We start from the raw sequence: 18,754 nt of genomic DNA, 5'->3' as shown, positions 1-18,754 counted from the left end.
CAGCAATGGCACGAGAGTCTTTAATAAACACCATTGGCTGGTTTCTGCAACTCACATCAAGGACAACTAAATGTCTTCATGGCTGTCTGGGGGAGGGGAGAGGAGCGATGGAGACCTGAAGCAGGTCCTTACAGCAGGGCTCAGGCTCCTTGCCTCTAAAGGAAAGCCTGGAGGCGTTATTTAATAACAATCAAGTGCAGCAGGCTTTATGGAATTCCTGACAGCCTCACAATGCCCACAGCTGCTCTCTCCATCCCTGGCAGGGATCCTGCCCTGTGCTGGAGCACTCGAGGCATGGGGCTGGCTGTGGGCTGCCGTAATGCACTTCCCTCCACAGCAGGTGACAGCCCTGACGCGTCCCACGGCCCGTGGGTGCCCACTCCTTGTGTGTGCCTCATTTCCTTTAGAAAATGACGGAGCAGAGGGAAGGTTTGACACCGTGACCAGGGCACAACAAGGTGTTTTGGAATCTCACTACCTTTAAGAGAGTCGGTTGCAATTTTTTTGGTCGTGTACCTTGATGTCTGGCTTGTGCCTAGTGTGACACCACCAGCGATCCTGTTTCCCTGCATCCTTCACTAGCCCAGGCTGCCCCGGGTATGGTCACATACTTCAGCCTTAGTGGGAGCCAAACACACCCTGCCTGGGCTGTACAAGCCTGCGGAGATCTCCTGGCTGCCTCTGCCTAAGCTGAAATGGTCTCGGGGCCACAAAGCCCCCCAGGCTGACCCTCAGGGGCTCCTCACCAGGACCCATCCCTGCAGGAACTGGCACTCTCCTCAGGGTGGGTCAACACGTGGCTCTGAAGGGGAGGCAAGGGCTCAGCAGCACTCCGCCCAGACCTGGGGCTGCCCGGGCAGCACAGACCTGCCCAGAGGGACCTTTCCCCCATCCAGGGCCCAGAGATGTCCCTTCCTCGACTAATCCCACCCTGCTCGGGGAACAAGAAGGGGAATTCTGTGGGGAACACGCATTCTCCCTTTCCCCATGCCAGCCCTGCTCCAATCTGCCACTTCCAGATGGAGCAAAGCCCATTCTGCACCTCCCACCGCCCACAGTCAGTGATTCACAGGGATGCTGCTGCCTCATCCGGGCAGCGCTGCCCCAGAACACACTTCCCGGCCGGGAAACCTGCCCAGCCGCGGGGAGACAAACCAGCGCTGGGGTCCCTTGGAGCCACGGGCACCCGCGGTGGACGGGAGGAGCGCGCCTGGCTGGCCCGGCCCTGCCCCTTTAAGGGAGGCAGAGCCGCTCGGAAATTTGTGAATGGCTGTCCCCGCCCCCGCCGCGCGCGCCGCCCGCCCGGCCAATCAGCGCGCGCGCCGCAGGCTCGCGGCCCGCGCACGGGGCCCTCTTAAAGGCGCAGTGCCGCCAACACGGCCGCTCCGAGGTGACCTTCAAAGCGGGTGGCAGTCGCGGAATGAGGAGCCGTTGCTGAGGCACAGGCGCACCCAGGCCTTCCTCAAGAGTGACATACCAGCAACACCAGCCCCGGAGGGTGGGTGGCGCTGAGGCTGAGGTGCCAGTTCCCCTCAGCCTGACCGCAGGGCTTGGACACGGCATGGTCAGGTTGCAGGGATCGGACATCCACACCGGCCAGAACGCACAGCTGGGCTGATGTTCCCCCAGAGGCCACGGGCTGCCAAGCCACGGTGCGAGGGAGAGCAGGCAGCCGGGAGAGCTGTTTCGTCGCCCTGCTCTGGTTCCAGGCCAGATCGGGAATGCAGGAGCACTCGCACAGCGCTGGAGTACTAAAGCTTGTGAAATCTTCCTGCACAAGTACCCCATGAGACTCAGCTGTGCAAAATCTACCACTGCAGAGAGGGGAAGCAGCTGTGCAGACGTGCCAAGGGGGAGGGAATGGACAGGGCAACAGTGGGATTGCAATAAACCCAGCTCCAGGCCCAGCCTGGTCTCCCCGTGCGCTGCAGTGCAGTGCCCCCTCCTTGCTCTGCCTCTGCCTTGCTCTCCCAGGTCTGCTGTAGCCCAGGCTGTGAAATGATCTGGGCTAAAAATACCCCTTAAGGAGGGGGGAACAGCCTGCAGGACATTGCTGTGTTTCCGGGACACGTGCAGGTGGGAAGCTGGTTGTGAGGCTGGGGAAGCAGCGCTGGCCAGGCAGAATGGTCTCCATGCCAGTGCTTTGGGCACAGAAATTGGTGTACCTGAGCAGTGCCAGCCCCTACAGCTATCCAGGCCACAGACTGCAGGAGGCCTTTGCCTGAGCCTCAATACTTGGAATAATTTTTAGGTGTGATGGCAGCAAGACTCCTACAAGGTGCTTTGTGCCTGCAGGCTGCAGGGCCCTGGCAGGTGCTGCCCTGGGCTGAGTCCTTGCTTCCTGCAACAGGACCAAGACTGGCTTGAAATGCTGCCACTGCTGCACGGTTTAACCCTCCCAGAGCAGGCAGAGCAAGGCAAGAGGAGCCAGCACACAGCAGAGAGCACCTTTCCAAGGGCTCAGCTTGGATTGGAGGGATGATTTCCAAACCCACGCTCATTTACTGCCCTCCCCCCGCGCTTCCCCTGGCTCCTACCAATGCCGAGGATAACGCATCTCTCAGCGTAGCTTGATACTGATCCTCCAAATCCTAAAGACCATAAACCTTCATGAGCAGTTATCGTGGCTGCTTTATTTATAACATTGCCAGTACTGCCTCTGCCACCAGAATCCTGTTCTCTGCCCAGCCTGATGCCATTAAGATACAGTGACGCTCCCCCAGCTCCAGCACTCCAGACAGGAGGCAGCTGGCCCGCCAGGCTCTGCCTTCAAGCTTGGTCTATTTCTCTAAAAATGGGGACGAGAGCTCGTTTGTTTTGCAGAAATGCACCTGAGGGATTTGTCCTCACCCCTCCTGAGCTGCTGGGGTGGCTGTGAGGGGGAGTGGGATGGGGAGGGGTGGAGGAGAGGGTGGCACGTGCCGTGCTCTGGCTCCCATTTCCAAGCCCCTGGTGGGTCTGTGTTACAGGAGAAAGGCTCCAGCGCTTCGCTTTGCTTGTGGCAGGAATATGGGCAAGCACCTGACAAGGCAAAGCAGGAAGGGAGGAACCTGGGGGCTACTGTGTGGACCCTGCATCAGCACACTTGGGAAACCTGACGAGCAGAGCAGACAGAGACCCAGCAGAGGCAGTGCAGCAGCTCACTGAGCTCCTGGCCAAGACACCGATGGGCCTGGCCCGGCCCCTGATCATTGCCCATGCTGCTGGAGGTGCCTGTGAATGGTCTTGGCTCTTGATTTCAGAGCTACACGTGGAACCTATGATTGTGAATCTCATCAGTGTGCAAGTTCTCCAGCAGGCAAAGCTGAAGCACTGATCTGGAGGGAGGATGGATGGACTCCAAGCCTGTCTGGATGGCTCTGGAGCATGGCTCTCTGTTGAACAGTCCCCAGAGCCTCCCCCTCACTGTTCCCTTTCTGCCATTGCACGGGGAGAGCTGCATTAAAATACTTTAAAAAGATTGACAATGACTTGGGTGAATGGAGACACCACATCCATCAAGATTTTCTTATGCTGCACAGCCAAAAAAAACCCCTTGTGTCTGCAAGGATCTTCTTTTTGCTGCTGGTATTAGACAAAACGTCCCCAGGTAGAGTAGGAATAGGTGACCATGCATGAGATTTTGGTTTGACAGCTTGGTGGCTCTACTGACTTCTTCATCCTTTCCTGAAGCTAGATACTGAGCTGGGAGAACTGAAGTCTAAGCATGTCCACCTCTGCAGCAGGAATTGCAAGAGCCTCTAGTGAAGCTGAGGCTATTCGACCCCAAAATGTCCACTGAAGTGACAGTTCTTACTGACACAGCCCTTGCTGACCCCCCCTTTGAGCAGCAGCATCCCTGGGACACAGGTTGCCCAGCTGGGTGTCCCTGCTGTGCAGGGCTGATGCGTGGTTCAATCCAGGTGTCTCACTAGAGACAGACACCCTCCTGAGTCCAGCACTTTGGCTTTTGAGCCTGTGTCTGCAGTGGGGAAACACAAAATCGCTGGAGAGCATCTGAATGCCCTGAAGTGACCTCTAGGCACAAAGAGGCTCAAGTAACACTGGGCAGCAGCCTCTGGGCTGGGGACTGCTGCTTTTCTTCTCTGCTTCTCCTACGATAAACACGCTCTCCCTTTTGCATGGGGATGCAATGGGGAGGGGGGAGTTCCCCCAGGAGCTGGTTGCTTCTGCGGTCCCATTGCTTGAGCATTACCTGCTTCCTGGGATTTTGGGGCTGCAGGGCTGATGCTGATGGGCTCAAATCGACATAAAGCGGTGGCCTCGTAAAGTCTGGCCTGCAGCAACAGCTTCAGCTGCCGGCCCAGTCAGCCTACCGAGAGGGCATGGGGTGGTGGGGACAGCAGAGCACATGCAACCAAGAAACCTGACAGGGGCTTCCTGCTGGGGCTGCCTTCATTGTCAGACATTCACCCACACCGGAGATCTGCTTCATCATTTCCCTGACGCTCCACGCAACAGCAAACAGCTCCTTGGTGCTTCCCCTCCCGTGTATCTCGCAGAGAAAATGGAGAGCGGCGAGGCTGCAGCCAAGCCAGGGGAGCAGGGAGCTCAGAGCCGGCATCTCCGCAGCTGCAGGGTCTGCCGCACGCCCATCCCACCCATCCCGAGCGCTGCTCCTGGCAGGCAAAGGGCACAGCACGGGAACGGCCTTCGCTCCGGCCAAAGGCACACTGGGAAATAGGAAAAAATGCTTGAGAGAAGGACGAGGGGATCAGGCAGTCGCCACGCTGGCGGCACAGCTTGCCTTTTTCTGCCAAATGCCCCAGGGAGCTCCGTGGACCTGTTTGGCACTTGAGCCGTGGGTGACGGGGCAGACGGATGCATCTTCTTCCGCAGCAGAGAGGGCTCCTAACACCCTGACAGAGCGCTTCTGTCGGAGCTGTGCCCTCCCTGGGGCACAGGGAGGGGGACTGGGCCATTTCTGGCCTCAGCCCCGCAGAGCTGAAGCGCAGACTGCACCTCTCACGCTGCGGGCGTGCTCGGAGGCGTCCCACACACCCAGAGCCTGCCGGAGCAGCAGTGACCCCTGTCAGCGAGGTTTCTTATTCACCAGTGACTGCGGAGCACGCATGGAATGCCTGTCCTCTGAAGCAGCCTCGCCGGCGCTCTCCGTCGTACCAGGACCCGCTGCTGCTCCGTGCCAGCTGCAGGCCGAGCCAGGGCAGAGCAGCGGGGCGAGGAACGCCTCGGCAGGCGGGAGGGATGCTCGGGCAGGCGGAGGCGGAGGGGCGGCCCCGCACTGCCACGGTGCCAGGGATGGAGTCAGAGACGCTGCAGAGCCGCGCTGGGTAGCAGGAGAGGGTGGCAGGGGAAAAGCAGCGCTTCCTCGCAGGCGCAAAGCTCTGCTCATCAGCGGCATTGTTCCTCTTTCATTTCTCTTTACAGCCGGCTGCTCCCTGCACAGAGGATGAAAACGGCGTTTACCGAGAGCAGCAGCCTCCCTGGCAGCCCGGCAGCACAGGCGAGTGACACCGGCCACAGCAGCACCCTCCTGAGTCTTCCCGCACACGAGTCCTGGGCAGCCCTGCTGGGGCAACCACAGGGCTCGGGAAAAGCTTGAAATGAAGGATTCAGCAAATAAAACCCCACAAGCCCCAGAACTCAGGCAGGGTTTTGCCTCTATTAGCTTCAACAGGGCTTTTTTTATCTGGAAAAGTCCCTTTGCTCTTGCCCCGTTGAGGGCTGAATATCCACTTTGCCATGGAGAGACGGCTTCAGCCCACTAAGCCTCAACAGGGAAGCACATGCTGGTGCTGTATTTACCGGCACCTCTTCCTTTGTAGCAGCCATTTGCACGCTGCAGGGCTCTTCAGAGCACACCCATATCCTCGCCAGCAGGCAGAAATTTCCTGTTCCTGGAAGCATTTGTGTGGAGAGGCAATCTATTTGACATGCATCTTCCTGGCTGAAGCAGGTCACGGTAGCTTTTGCTCTGTTAACATTGCTGTGGAGAGCTGCGGGCAGGGGAAAGGACAAAGCCAGGGCAATGGAAAACTTATTTACATTGATGCAATAAGAGAATTGCCCTTACTTCAGGTAGGAAAAGCCAGTTCATCATGTTGCCTTTCATCAGTGGCAGGGTATCCACTAGAGCTCTTGTTCCTGGGCTGATGGCACCTGAGTGGCAGCTGGTGCTCCCCTGCCCGAGTATTAACTACCATTAACTTATAAAAGCTTCCCTGGTCCTTCCAAGTGCAATTTGCCAGCTCAGGTATTTTTCTGAAACCTGATTTGGAAACGCCTGTGGCATAAAAAGCACACACTGAAGGCTGAAAAGCAGTAAGTCCCCGTGGAGCAGGGCAGGAGCTGGGTGTTGTCCAGCCCTGGTGCTGTCCTGCGTGCTGCTGCTGTTGAGAACTGACGCGGGATGTGATGCTGGCAGGAGCTGAGGTGTCCTCAGCGCCTTCAGGCAGGAGTGAAGGATGAGAAACCGGGCCTGTGCTGTGGTCCAGCGGCACAGCCTGCCCCAGGCACCTGATCCTGTCCCATGGAGGACTGCTGGAAATGCTCCCCTCTGTCAGGGCAAGGCCTGTATTCAGCAGCGAAGGTGACATCCTGGTGAAAGGCTCACCACTGTGATGAAGGACTCTGCATCCCAGCACAGGGGCTGCTGCAGAGGAGCTCTGCTCGAGCCTGCAGCTCTCCAGCACTGCTTGGCTCCAGTTTTCAGGAAAGCTGCAGAAAGCCAACTTTCAGGCAGGACTACACCAGGCATGGCAATACCTGGCACTGAACACTACCATCCTCACAGCTTTTCACCTCCAGCTCCCTGCTCTGCCTGCAACCATGCTGTGAAATGACCATCCTCTGGGATGAAGGAGGTTGCAGATGAGGGCCCTGCCAGAGCACAGTCCTCCCAGAGTCCCAGTCTGCCCACCCAGGTTCCCATTGTTCCTCCACCTCAGGGCAGTCACCCCCCTGCTCAGGGCTGGCAGCTGCAGCCCCTGCAAATGAGTGACCCCTCAAGCTCCAGCACCTGGCACCAAGGACGGGTCCCATGCTGACACAGGCTAGGAAAGAAGGGGGCTGAAAAGAATGACAGGGATTTTTTCAGGTCTGGAACAACCTGCCTCAACAGTGAGCGAGTGAAGAAGCCAATCTGTTTAGTTTATCTAAGGGAAAGTTAAGAGGGAACTTAGATGCATCTATAAATACCTACATGTTGGGAACATTTCTGATTGCCAAGGTCCTTCATCCTAGCAAACAAAGGCAGCAAAATTTCCTAGTGCTGGGAGCTAAACCAAGAGAAATAGAGGCTAACAGTAAAATACAGATTTTTAATGTGAAGGATAAATAATCATCAGGCCAGCCAGGCCAGGGACAGAGCAGATTCCCCACTGCATGAAGCCTTAAATTAAAACTAGGTGTCTGCTGCTAAAGGAGACATTGCAACTCAGCCAGACATTTGGGGCTGGATGCAAGAGCTGCTGTACTTCATAGCCTGGGACAGTCAGGAAGAAAATCCCTTAAAATCACAACAGAATCTGTTCCCAATTGCTCAGGCTCTCACCCCCTCATGGGTTTTGCCCTGTGACTCCCCTGTGGTGATGTTTCCCACCCACTGGCAAATGGAAATCAGCAGCCAAGCTCATCTTCTTGTCATATTCAGAAAACCACTGTCTCGCCCTTTCACAAACTGCTAAAGATACGGTGAATGATTGAAAATGTAGAGAGAAACAAGAGAAAAGGAGAAATTAAACAGTAAGAGAGAAAAAAAAATGGGGTGTTACCCATTTTATTGCAGTCCAGAAAAAGAAGGAAAACATTTAAAAAAGGACAGACAGAAGAGAGGCAGTGCAATTTTTGTATTTAAAATACTTTGGAAGAAGACTTAGACTTAGCAAACAAGCATTATTTCAAACTTTGCCAAGAAAAACAACATTTTCATATAATTTTAAATCTGTGGTGAGCTCCATTCTTCCTGGCCACTTCATCCTTCCCAAAAGTGCATTTTGCCCTTCACTCATCCCTAAAACTCCCCTCAAATGCATAGCCCAAACGATTTTCTTGCACCAAGTGGAGGCTGAGCTTTACGATGCACATCCAAATAAATGGTGTTTCCAAGTAAATAAGACAGCAGAGAAAAGCTCCCAGGAAGCTGAGGAACGGACCTGCCATTTAAGAGCTCGAGGAAAAAAATAAGGAAATCTGCAATGTGGGAGCGTGCCAGCACTGGGGGCAAGAGGGATGGCTCTGGGAGGATTTCCAGCTCCACGCAGCCTCGTCATCCCTGCGCCACATCCACCTGCCCTCCGAGCCCCGAGGGCTGACACAGGGCCAGCAGTGCTAAGGCAAGGGGATGATTTCGGTGCCCTCCAGCCCCCCGGCACGAGTGACCGCTTGATTTTCTGGTGTGAGCGTCAGCAGAAGGGCCAGGAGGACACGGGGCCAGCCCCAGGGGAGGGACGCGCCATCCCCGCGAGCGCGCGGCTCCAGCGCTGCGCCCTCAGCGCCGGCCACCGCTGGCAGGGCTGGCAGGGCTGGCAGGGCTGGCGGTGGCGTGGGGCACGTGGAGGCTCACCTGGGGCAGGCTGCTGTGAGAGCTGAGCACCAGGCTGCAGACGCTGGCCGGTGCCTCTGTCCGCCGTGCTGTCACCCTCACCAGCCGCGGCGCTGTCCCCGCGGCGCCGTCCCCGGCTCCCGTGCCGAGCCTCTGCTCACGGTCCCGGGAGCAGTCCTGGAAGGAGACAAGTGGGGGGGACACGTGGGTAGGGCAGGCCGGCTGTCTCCCGGCTCTCCACTGCTTCTGGAAGGGCCAAAATGAGCTCTTCCCCGTGCAAGGGGACGAGTGCCTTTGATGGGCACCCCGCCTCTCCTGTCAGCCTGCCTGGCACTGGCCCCAGGGCCAGCAGGGTCACTGCAAGCAACCCTGGAGGTTTGCTGGCCCCAGACTCTGGGACTGTGCCATTGCTGGGTGGCATTTCACCTTTCAGCAACACAAGACATCCCAAACACATTTTTTTGGGGAAAGGAGGAGGGATTTGATGGTGTTCAGTGCCAGGAAGCCTGGCACTGGCATCCTGACGGGATGCTTTTTTCATCCCCCTTACAGACAGTGCACAGTGGAAGGAGCAGGGGCACTGCTCACACCAGCTGTGCAAGGCTCACAGTTGCTTCCCTGCTTGTTTCCACATTGATTTTCAAGGTCCTTGTTCCATCTTGGGATTCACAGACTGGCTTGGCCACAGAGACTGGTGGCTATTGCCAGCAGAGCTCACTGTTGGATGGACCAAGACTACAGGACACCCAAAAAACCCCCAAAGCAGGATCCCATTGCTTACGGCATAACAGCACTAAAAATTTGTTCTTAAACACATACTAGAGTTGCAGGTTTGACTTCAACTAGAGGGACTGGCAATGTGAAGGGGGTAAAAAAAAAAAATGGGACTAAAGCGATTCCTGAGTCAGAGGAACACAAATATCTCCTGCAGTGATTGTGGGCTGTTTTGTCCTCCTTGTTCTTGATCCCCAAACTTCTTTAAAGTGTTCTTCCTTAGATGATATCATTCAGCTCCATCTTCCCTATGTGACACTTAAATTTGGAGTACCCCCAGGTACCCGATGGAAGCCAGTTCAATCTCTGGGGCAGAAAATGGTGTTTATCTGAGAGGGTTATTTCACTGAAAGGAGGAATCCCTGAATTTTTGCATTTCTGCACAAGTGTATCCCTAGATTAGGGGGATCCTACAGCATCCCATGGCAGGGCAGTGAGTGGGGGATGGAGGCAGTAAGTGGGGGATGGAAAGAAGGCCTGCAAAGACACAAGGCAATTTTATTTACCTTGGTGCCTTTGAGATAACTGAGACCCTACTGCTCAATTCCTGCCTCTCCACCTGGTGCTGTATCTTTTAGAAGGCTGTTGAAAATTGAAGAGAATGCAAATAAGAGAGACACAAGTTATCTGAGAGCTGGGAAAAAAATCCTGAAAAGGGAAACTTGAAAGACTCAACCTACTTCACTTATCAAAAGTGGCTGGATCAGAGAGCTGAAACGCCTCCATGGGAGACAGTGTCAGACAGGAGCAAACAATCCAGCTGCAACTGCAGAGCAGGAGCCAGAGCTGGAGCTGTTCACATTACGAGTAATTCAATTAATGCTTGTGAACCAGAGAGGTTGCCTCATTTATGAGACAAGCTATGACAGAGAATGTGTGGAAACAGCCTGGATGTGAGCCGGGCAGGCTGTGTGTGCACCTCGAGTCCCTCTCAGCACAGGAGTGTGCAGGGTCTGGCCATGCAGCACCACGAGGGTGGCTCTTACCTCAGGCAGGCTTTGGGGCTCCCTGGGTGTGACTGTGGAGCTGGGCTCGCTGGACCCAAGCTGCTGCCTGGCTGTGCCATGACGGGCATCCAGGCTTGGGGATTGCACGGGTGCAGAGCGCAGCGTGAAATCGTAGAATTCGTGGATATCTGCAAAACAGCAGGAGAGACATCCTCAGGACCAGGAGGCAGCCTGATGCCTGACAGCAGTCTCTGTGGCATGCAGCACCTAGGACCTGTGCTCTGCCCCCGGGGTCTGAGCCCTCTGTGAGAGGCTGGCATCCTGGCACAGGGCTCTGCTGGCCCCCTGTGCCTGCTGTGTTGCCCACCACACCTGCTCTGCAAGGCAGGAGGTGTGCTGGGGTGCCTGGCTCACCGTGCAGTGCCCATGGCTCTGGAAGGCATAGGAATGTCCACGGAGCAGTGACCACAGAGTCCACAGGGACTAAGAGCAAACTCTGCTCGGCAGCATCAGTCCAAAACCCACCCCATCCCGCCGTCCTCCAGGCTGTGCCAGCCCCAGGCACGGTTCCCTGTCCCTGCTGCTCTGACAAGCCTCCTGCACCAGGCAGCCCCTGCCTGCCCTCACGCTGATGGGCTATTCCCTCCCCATCACAGCTCCCCACCACCCTGGGGAGGGGCTCCCTTCCCAGGGGGACAGGCAGAGAAGCCACAGGGCACTCAGTGTACAAGCTCTAAAGATGATGACTAGAGCTCTGTTAACCCCAGCTCCCTTCCTGATAGCTCCCCTCTTCCCACCTGCACACTGCCACAACAGATAGCAAGCACCCTCATTCTGGGCTCCAAGGACCTGAGTCTGCTGCTGTAAACCATAATGGCTCTAGAGAGAGGTATGAAAATGGGGTATGCCAGCCCTCACTGTTCCAGAGACAGTAATGAGGTGAGGCTGGGACCTGAGAGCAGCTCCCCAGGTGTATAGCTCCAGAGGTGGGAGTCCAGACCCTCTGCTAGCCCAGCCAGGAGGATTTTACCCTCTTCAGGTCACACACAGAGGATTCCAGGGAGCAGAAGGGCTGCAGTAGGCTCTGCCCCTCCCTAAGGAAGCTCCCACTGCTGCACACTCAAGCAGCTGCTGGCCCCTGGCAGCTCCCAGTTATCTCCAGAGCCAGCACCTCCAGAGTGGTCAACATATCCACTGCAGAAGTGTTTAATTTCAAAAAGGAAACTACACCAAAAGTGAGAATCTGTTTTTATGAAGAAACTGAAAAGGGTAACATGAACTTGTGGGAGGCTCTGAGCCTCTTTAGAGAGACCCGCTGGGACATCAGAACAGACCTGAAGTGTCTGGCTGGAGGACAGTGTAAAGGCAAAAGGGAGGAAAGCAAGGCTTGACTGCAGAGGAAAAGAGGCTATTGAAAATGAGAAGACATTCATCTAAACTGCTGAAGCTGCATCTAAATGAGAAAACCAGAATGGATGGTAAATGCTGACAGGCTAAAAGTAAAGCTCCAAGAGGTCGGCCAAAAGAGTTTGGTAAACGCCTTCCAAAAGCCATAAAAAATCATAAATCCCTTCAAGCGCCTGGGAAACAGGAAGCCTGGCAGAACCGGCAGGGCCAAAAAGTCAAGGCAGCATAAATGAGCACTTGAAGCAGGAAAAGACAAAGCAGGAACCTGAGATTATTTTCTGTACCTGCATCTGCTGAGGAGGAAGCTGGAGAGCTCCACTTCTACGAGTGACTGGAGGGGCAAGCTGTGGCTCTCAGCTTGAGGGGGATGTGGCCATTCCCACGGCACTCCCTGGGAGCTCATGGATAAAGCTCCTGCACTTGCCCTCCAGTCTGTGATTTCTCACCTGAAACTGTGCCACACCACAGCATCACGAGGTGTTAAACGCCCACGTCACGAAGATTTCAACAGGAAATCTGGTGAGCACTGGCAGTGTAAGCAGGGACACGCTGAGCACTGCCTGAGGCTGGGCCCTGGCTGTGGCAGGACGCTCTGCCTAAGCAGGGGTACAGCAGGTGGAAATTTGTCTTACAGGTTCACCAGTGAAGGCCTGAGAGAGGAGGCTCTGCTAAGCACTGATAAGATCAAGTAAGGAGGGTCTGCGGTTCTTAGTGCTGAAGAATACTGAGACCAGCTTGACCAAGCTGTCAGATCCTACCACGAGGACACGCAAGGCACGCTCCCTGACCGGAGCTGGGAGCAGCAAGAATGTGCACTGTGATATGGAAGTGAGAGTCAGGAGTGGTGGGAAAAAGAAACAGAAGAGCTGCTTGCACCCATTTCAGCACAAAGCCTATTTTGCTGATTAAGTCTGATAGCACATGGTGTAAAAAATGCATATGATTGACAGTCAATCGCCTTATACTATAAAAGGCCCGTCACACTTTTACACAGTGAGAACTTCCATCATACCTCCCTAAGGTGTGTGAAGATCCTTCCCTTGGGTGGGGATACCCCTCGAAGCTGAGTCAAAGAGATTTGCCTTTGGCCATTGGTACGGGTGAGTAACATCAACCTCTACTTAGTAACTGTTTAGGTAGCTTTAATATAATTGCTTTAATATTGCTTTGAAAACAGTGCACTACACTAGTAGTTATAGCTATCCATAATGTTTAGTAAATAATTCTGATTAAGCTCTTTTTTTTTCTCTAATCCTTATAATCATTGTAATAAATTTAAACAAATCATTTAATATATTTGTATAAATACATTAGGGGTATCATCCTTAATCCTGTGGGACAAAGTCGTATAAAGGTTCAATTACACCTGCATAATCCTTTAGACATACACCATTGACAAAGTCTGGGGCTAAATTGGACCCAGGCTCCTCTCCGAGGATGAGTTTAGAAAGGAAGGGTGTCCTTTCTTCACCTCGTGACTTAACAGGAGGGCTTTTATAATAAACTTTGCTTGAAGCTTCCACTCTGCCCATGTGCTGCTTTCACAGAGCAGGGCTGCACACCCGGGCACAAGTCCCCATCCCCTCTCCCAGTGCTTAACCACGTGCCCATGCACTGCAGCAGCACGTCCCTGATGCAGATGGGACGAGAGCAGCTTCAACCCCCATCTTCCAGCTCCCAGCTGCCCTCCCAGCTGCAGGGGCAAAGCTGATCTGAATCTCACTCGCTGGCAGACCAGCTGGGTGCCCAAGGGCAGCCCAGCAGGGCTCTGTGGTTGCCCGGGTGCAGGGAGCTCCGTGCCACTGCCTGGCATCAGCGCCACTTTTGGAGCTGATGCTTTGTGCTGCCAGGCTCTGTCCTGTGCCCTGGGAGACGTGTGGCAGCTGGCAATGATGCGAGGAGTGGGGGTCCCCAGACGTACCTGCCGCACCTGGGGCACCCCTTCTACAGCCCCAGGCTGCCAAACAGGCTGCTGGCAGCCCCTGGGACCCTCCCAAACCAGACACGAGGTCACAGCAAGCACTCACTTCACAGCCAGAGAAACTGGACTTTGTTTCCATGCTAATACATCTCTCCCTCTGGTTATAAAAATAATAATTGCGTAACAGGATAGCAGCAGCTTCTGGCTGCATGGATTAGGCTGGGAACACACAAAACTCTGCAAGAATGAAAACAGGATTTGAACGGCCCCATTGTGGGGGTGTGCTGCTGCTGGCATCCTCGTTTGTCACCCATCTGCTGCAGGAACACAGCCTTGGGCAGCCAAGATGGCAAGGTGCCTGAAGGGCAGGAAACTTGTCCCCCGAAGCAGCCACTCTCCACCTCCAAAACCCTCAGCCCAGTTTAGGTGCTTGCCAGAAGAGAGAATTGTTGCTGGCACCAGGGATTAGAGGAGTTTCAGGATTGGTGGACAGGGTTCAGGCAGCAAAGGACAGAAGTACATTTTAGGACACATGCACGTGGCATTAAGATAATTTAAATATATGCTTGTTTCTCTCGTTTCTTATGAGCATCACAAACTGCACACAAGTCTGCCTCACCTGTGCACTTTAAGAGCAGCACTACCTGAAAAGCCTCCATAAGAGGATGTTGTGGTAGCAAAAGATGAAGCTGCATGTCCTGTCTTACAGCCCAGTTTCTGTCTGATGACATGCAAATCCGTTCTGGATCTAATAGGGAAAGTAACTCAAGATTTACAGAGATTAGAATTTTTTGAACAATTTTTTCCTGGGGTTAACACGTCAAATAAATGTAATTAAATATTTCCATAGCACCAGCATCTGTGCACTAAAGCAGTGCCCTTGTGCCAGCCAGCACATGCACTTCCAGACAATGACATTTCTTCCCCCATGCATGCACTGTACCAGCTGCAGCACCACAGATTTACCCCAAGCAGAAACCCCAGCCTTGCAGCAGACCCCCAGCCATGGCCCCACTGCCATTTACACCACGGCTGCCACAGCAGATCTTTTTCAAGCAAGCTGCAAGTTTCCATCCTTGCTATGGGCAAATCTGCAAGAGGAGGAGTCCTCAGGGTTGGGAAGCCTCCAGATTCCTCCAGTTTTCCACGCTGGCTCCTGCAGCCAGCCAGTGAAGCCACTACACCATCCCCAGCTGTGCTGTCAGCAGGCAGGTCTTACTGGGGTTTTGCACCCAGGGAAGCACTGTCTGCCCCTCCTTCTGCCTTCACCACATTAAGGACGCTCATGAAGAATCTTTTGCGGGGTAAAAGAAACTGCAAGGGAGGACTGGGGGCCCAAGCAGCTGACAGGACCTACAGAGATCTGCACTGGCCGGTGCTCAGGCAGAGGAGAGAAGCTGAGTCCCAGAGGATTTTTGGGAGGAGCTCAGCCCCTTGGGCTGCCGGGACAGCTGGATATAGACAAACCCTGCCTGTCCACCAGCTTCTCCCCCTGCAAAGGGCACAACGGCCCCTTTCAGCCCCGGCTCTAGGAAGGAAAGGTCAGGGAGCTGCTTTTGTGTGCAAGCCCCATCCTCCCCAGCAGCACGAGAGACCAAGCATCTCCCTGAGGGGCTCCACCGAGCAAAGAGAAAGCAGAGTCACCATCGCCCCAAGCCAGGCTCCTGGAGCACCCCTTTGCCGGGCTGTTTCCTTGCAAGTCACGCACTTGGCTCCACAGCCTCAGACACAGGGAGAGAGGGGCCAGGAGAAGGGAGCCAGCACAGCCTGTTTTCCCTCTGCACAGCCAAGGAATTTCTTTTGTGCGGAGCAGGGTTTGGCGCATTCCAGGGCAGAGCAGCTCCCGCAGCGCTGTGCCGTGCGTGGCACCCGCTGGGACAGGAGCTGGCCCGGCACGGGCAGCGAGCCCTCGGCACAGGCAGCTCCAGGGACAGGGAGGTGGTCACAGGGACTTAAAGGGCTGGGCCATGCTCAGAGGAGTCTGGCAGGACACGGTGCATGTGCAGAGCAACACTGGGCATGATCACAGTGACTGAGCCATCCGGCAGAACACTGACGCGTCCTGGACATAACAGAGGCTGGGGCTTCTGGAGACCCCAAACCAGCTTATCCTTTAAAAAAAAAAAAAAAAAAAAAAAAGCATACAGAAAGTCATATCCCTGTCATTTTTCACGTGGACTAACTTGGCAAACTCCATGTTTGGCACTGCTGGTAGCTCTACTATGGCCTGGTGTATTTTGATGTTCTAACTCCAATCAGCCAGTGTGTGCTCTAGGAGAGCATTACCTGCAGGAGCAGGTGGCCTGAGGACAGGGATGGACCATGCTCACACATTCATCTTCCCCAGGGGCAGAAAAAAGCAGGGCTGTGTTGCTGAAAGGCTGCAAGAGGAAGGACCTCTGCAGGCTAAGGCCTCTCAGAGCCAGAGGCTTCAGGCATGGTGTGGGGCAGTGAGATGGGAGTTCTGCCTAAGCAGTGCCTGTGCTCTCCTGCAAATCCTCCTCCCACACTGAGCCAGCCCTGCGACTCGGAGCAGACTTCAGACAGAGACACAGCGGCCCACTGGGAAAAGGAGGGGTGAAAATAAAAATGAAAATAGAAACATTCTATCGCCCTTGCAGTGCTGTTACTGTGCTCCAGTGGGTACAGACCCTGGACACGAGGCAAGCCAGTGTGTGCCAGCTGTGTGCAGCCATAGCGAGCACACAGCCAGACAATGTCCGTGCTGGGACAGAGACATTCACAAACCTACACTCTGAGGGGAAGCAGGGGGAGGCAGTCAAGGGTGGGGGGCGGAAGTAATTAATGAAAATTCCTAGTTTAGGTAAACACATCTAGAGAAAGGCTCGCTCTGGCACAGGGAATTAATATCCTGTTAAACCAGTTGAAGAGGTCACCAGTAAACAAGCGGCACTCCCAACACTCCCCCGTGCCAGGGCTGATAGGACAGCAAGACAAATGGCTGAGAGCAGGGAGCTGGGGACGCTGCAGCATCCGCCTGCCAGCGTGCAGCTGCAGCCAGCTCGTGTTCTCTGCAGCCACAGCCTCTCCACAGCACTTCTGCACTAACAGCAGCAGCCCTGGGCTTTGGGAAAGCTGCTTCGCTGCCTTCACACAGCCCCAGGGAAGACTGGCCAGCACACAAAAGCAGCCAGGGGTGTTGGGCTAATGTCAGGTTGGTCAAGGTCACAGCCCTGCTTGGGACCCCTGCCTCCAGGCTGGGGATCATTTAGAGAGCGGGCTGTATAAATTAAGAGATAAGAAAGGAGATGAACACTAGCTCCTCCAGTATGGGGGCCCGCCTGCTCCGGGGAGCTCATCCTTGGCACATGCCTGTGCTGCTGCTGGCACAGACATACCAGCACGAAGACTTTAAAAGGACATGCTGGGACTGAAAGTCTCCAGGTGATGCTCCAACAGCAAGAGAGAAAAAAGGATTGAATAAAATTGCTCAGGACACAGCATTCAACTTCATCGTCAATGGAAAGCCTGAAGCACAAAGGAGCTGCTGGCAACTCATCTCTGCAGGCACAGAAGTGGAACTCAGGCTGCAGAGGTGTGAAGAAACGGTGAGAGCCACCAAGAGAACAGCAAGGGGAAGCACCAGGGCTGGGACAGCCTTGGGTCAAAATGCACTGAGAGTGATCCACAGACCACATGTGGAGCCCTGCACCTTGGGGCCTGGGTCTTCTTCTAAGAGTGCAGAGCCTCTGGGGTGCTTTCCCTTCCCTTCCCTTCCCTTCCCTTCCCTTCCCTTCCCTTCCCTTCCCTTCCCTTCCCTTCCCTTCCCTTCCCTTCCCTTCCCTTCCCTTCCCTTCCCTTCCCTTCCCTTCCCTTCCCTTCCCTTCCCTTCCCTTCCCTTCCCACCAGGGAAACTCAGCTTCTTTCCAGGAGATCCAGGAACAGAAACCACCAAGGCTGCATGTGTCTCCCACGGCCCACAGTGAACAGAACTTAAGGAGAATAGCAAGATAGCTGTGTGTCTTGCACAGAGAAGCTGCATAGTCCTGACAGACTTCAGCTGCATTTGTCTCAATCCACATGGAGAACTTTATACAGTGCTCAAAATGCCATTTTCTGGTGTCCAGGCCCAAGATAAGCCTTGCTCTTAAGTCTTGTGTGAAATGGAACTGCTGGAACAGTGTGTTTTGCACAAGTGCTGGTGGGTCTAAGCACAAGAAAGGACAGAATTCCCCAAAGGAGCTTGGGTACATGTGGGTTCTCTCTTAAAGACAGAAAAATTTAGTTGTCCTTCCTGGACACACCTGGGTGCACTGTATAGACAGTGCTTGCAGCAGGGCAGGATCCCTTAGCAGGTGCTGGATAGATCAGGCACGGCCTGAACAAGAAGGTGTTACCCCTTGCCCTCAATCAGACTGAGGAATGCTGTTCTCTACAAACACCCAGTGATTGCAGCCCTGGTATCTCCTGCCTAAGCCCTGGAGGGGAAAGACAGCCCAGCTCCCTGGCATTACATGCCATGTGTTTCCACAGAACGCACTGGTCCGTGCCAGGCACCGGCATGGGATCAGGCTCCCGGGAAATCCCACTAAACACGAGGTTGCAAGGACTGCAAGGGGCTGCAAGGCAGGGGCTTACCCAGCAGAGCCTGGAAGAGTTCACTTTGGAAGATGTGCGAAACTTTTCCAATGGAAGCTTTTAACTCCTGCTCCTCCGGGGACTGCAGGGTGCTTTGGTATCTGGTCAGAATTTCCACTGCCCGTTCAGTGTCTGCAGAGATGACACAGGAGTAACAAGGCATTAACATTGTAGGATGCTAAGGGAAGGCTCGAGTGCAGCCTGGGATTATGCCTCAAGCTGCCTTCCAGTCTGGATTTTTAAAAGTCTGACAGCCACAAAAGCAGCCTTCCTTACGCACACCTGGGAAAGCTAACCCCGCTGAGAGCCACTGAGGGCCGACTGCAGAGACCCGAGCAGGGACTGAAGGAAAGGTAGTTCTGACACCAACCCCGAAAATCAGGGGCTAAAATCAGATTGACTCAACTCTGAACCCTGTGACACTGGGCAGCCTGAACACCTCTGCCACCTCCCAGACACAGAAGCCATTCAGGAGCTGGACACATTCTGGTGGCACAGGGCTATGAATACTCCTGCAGGAACTGCAGCCTCCCACATAGGGCCAGATGGCTGCAGCAAAGCTGAGCGTAGGCCCATTCACGTACTGCAAACAGCTTAGCTACA

General features: G+C 54.7%; 1 protein-coding gene across 6 annotated transcripts in view; it reads right to left on the bottom strand.

Moving 5' to 3' along the window:
- Nucleotides 1–18,754, bottom strand: part of DLG3 (discs large MAGUK scaffold protein 3) — a 78,329-nt gene that overhangs the window by 57,965 nt on the left and 1,610 nt on the right. For 5 of the 6 annotated variants that reach the window (XM_053990524.1, XM_053990525.1, XM_053990526.1 and 2 more), the window contains exons 2-4: nucleotides 18,152–18,283; nucleotides 10,264–10,412; nucleotides 8,525–8,680 (exon numbers count right to left, since the gene is read on the bottom strand). In XM_053990524.1, the coding sequence (XP_053846499.1) occupies nucleotides 8,525–8,680; nucleotides 10,264–10,412; nucleotides 18,152–18,283 (437 nt within the window). The remainder of the gene's footprint in view (nucleotides 1–8,524; nucleotides 8,681–10,263; nucleotides 10,413–18,151; nucleotides 18,284–18,754) is intronic. The other variant, XM_053990529.1, reaches the window with a different exon arrangement.

The sequence above is a fragment of the Vidua macroura genome, chromosome 14 (assembly GCF_024509145.1).
Source record: "Vidua macroura isolate BioBank_ID:100142 chromosome 14, ASM2450914v1, whole genome shotgun sequence".
NCBI lineage: Eukaryota > Metazoa > Chordata > Aves > Passeriformes > Viduidae > Vidua > Vidua macroura.
The sequence above is the reverse complement of the archived record's forward strand: the minus strand, read 5'-3'. Positions and strand labels throughout refer to the sequence as shown.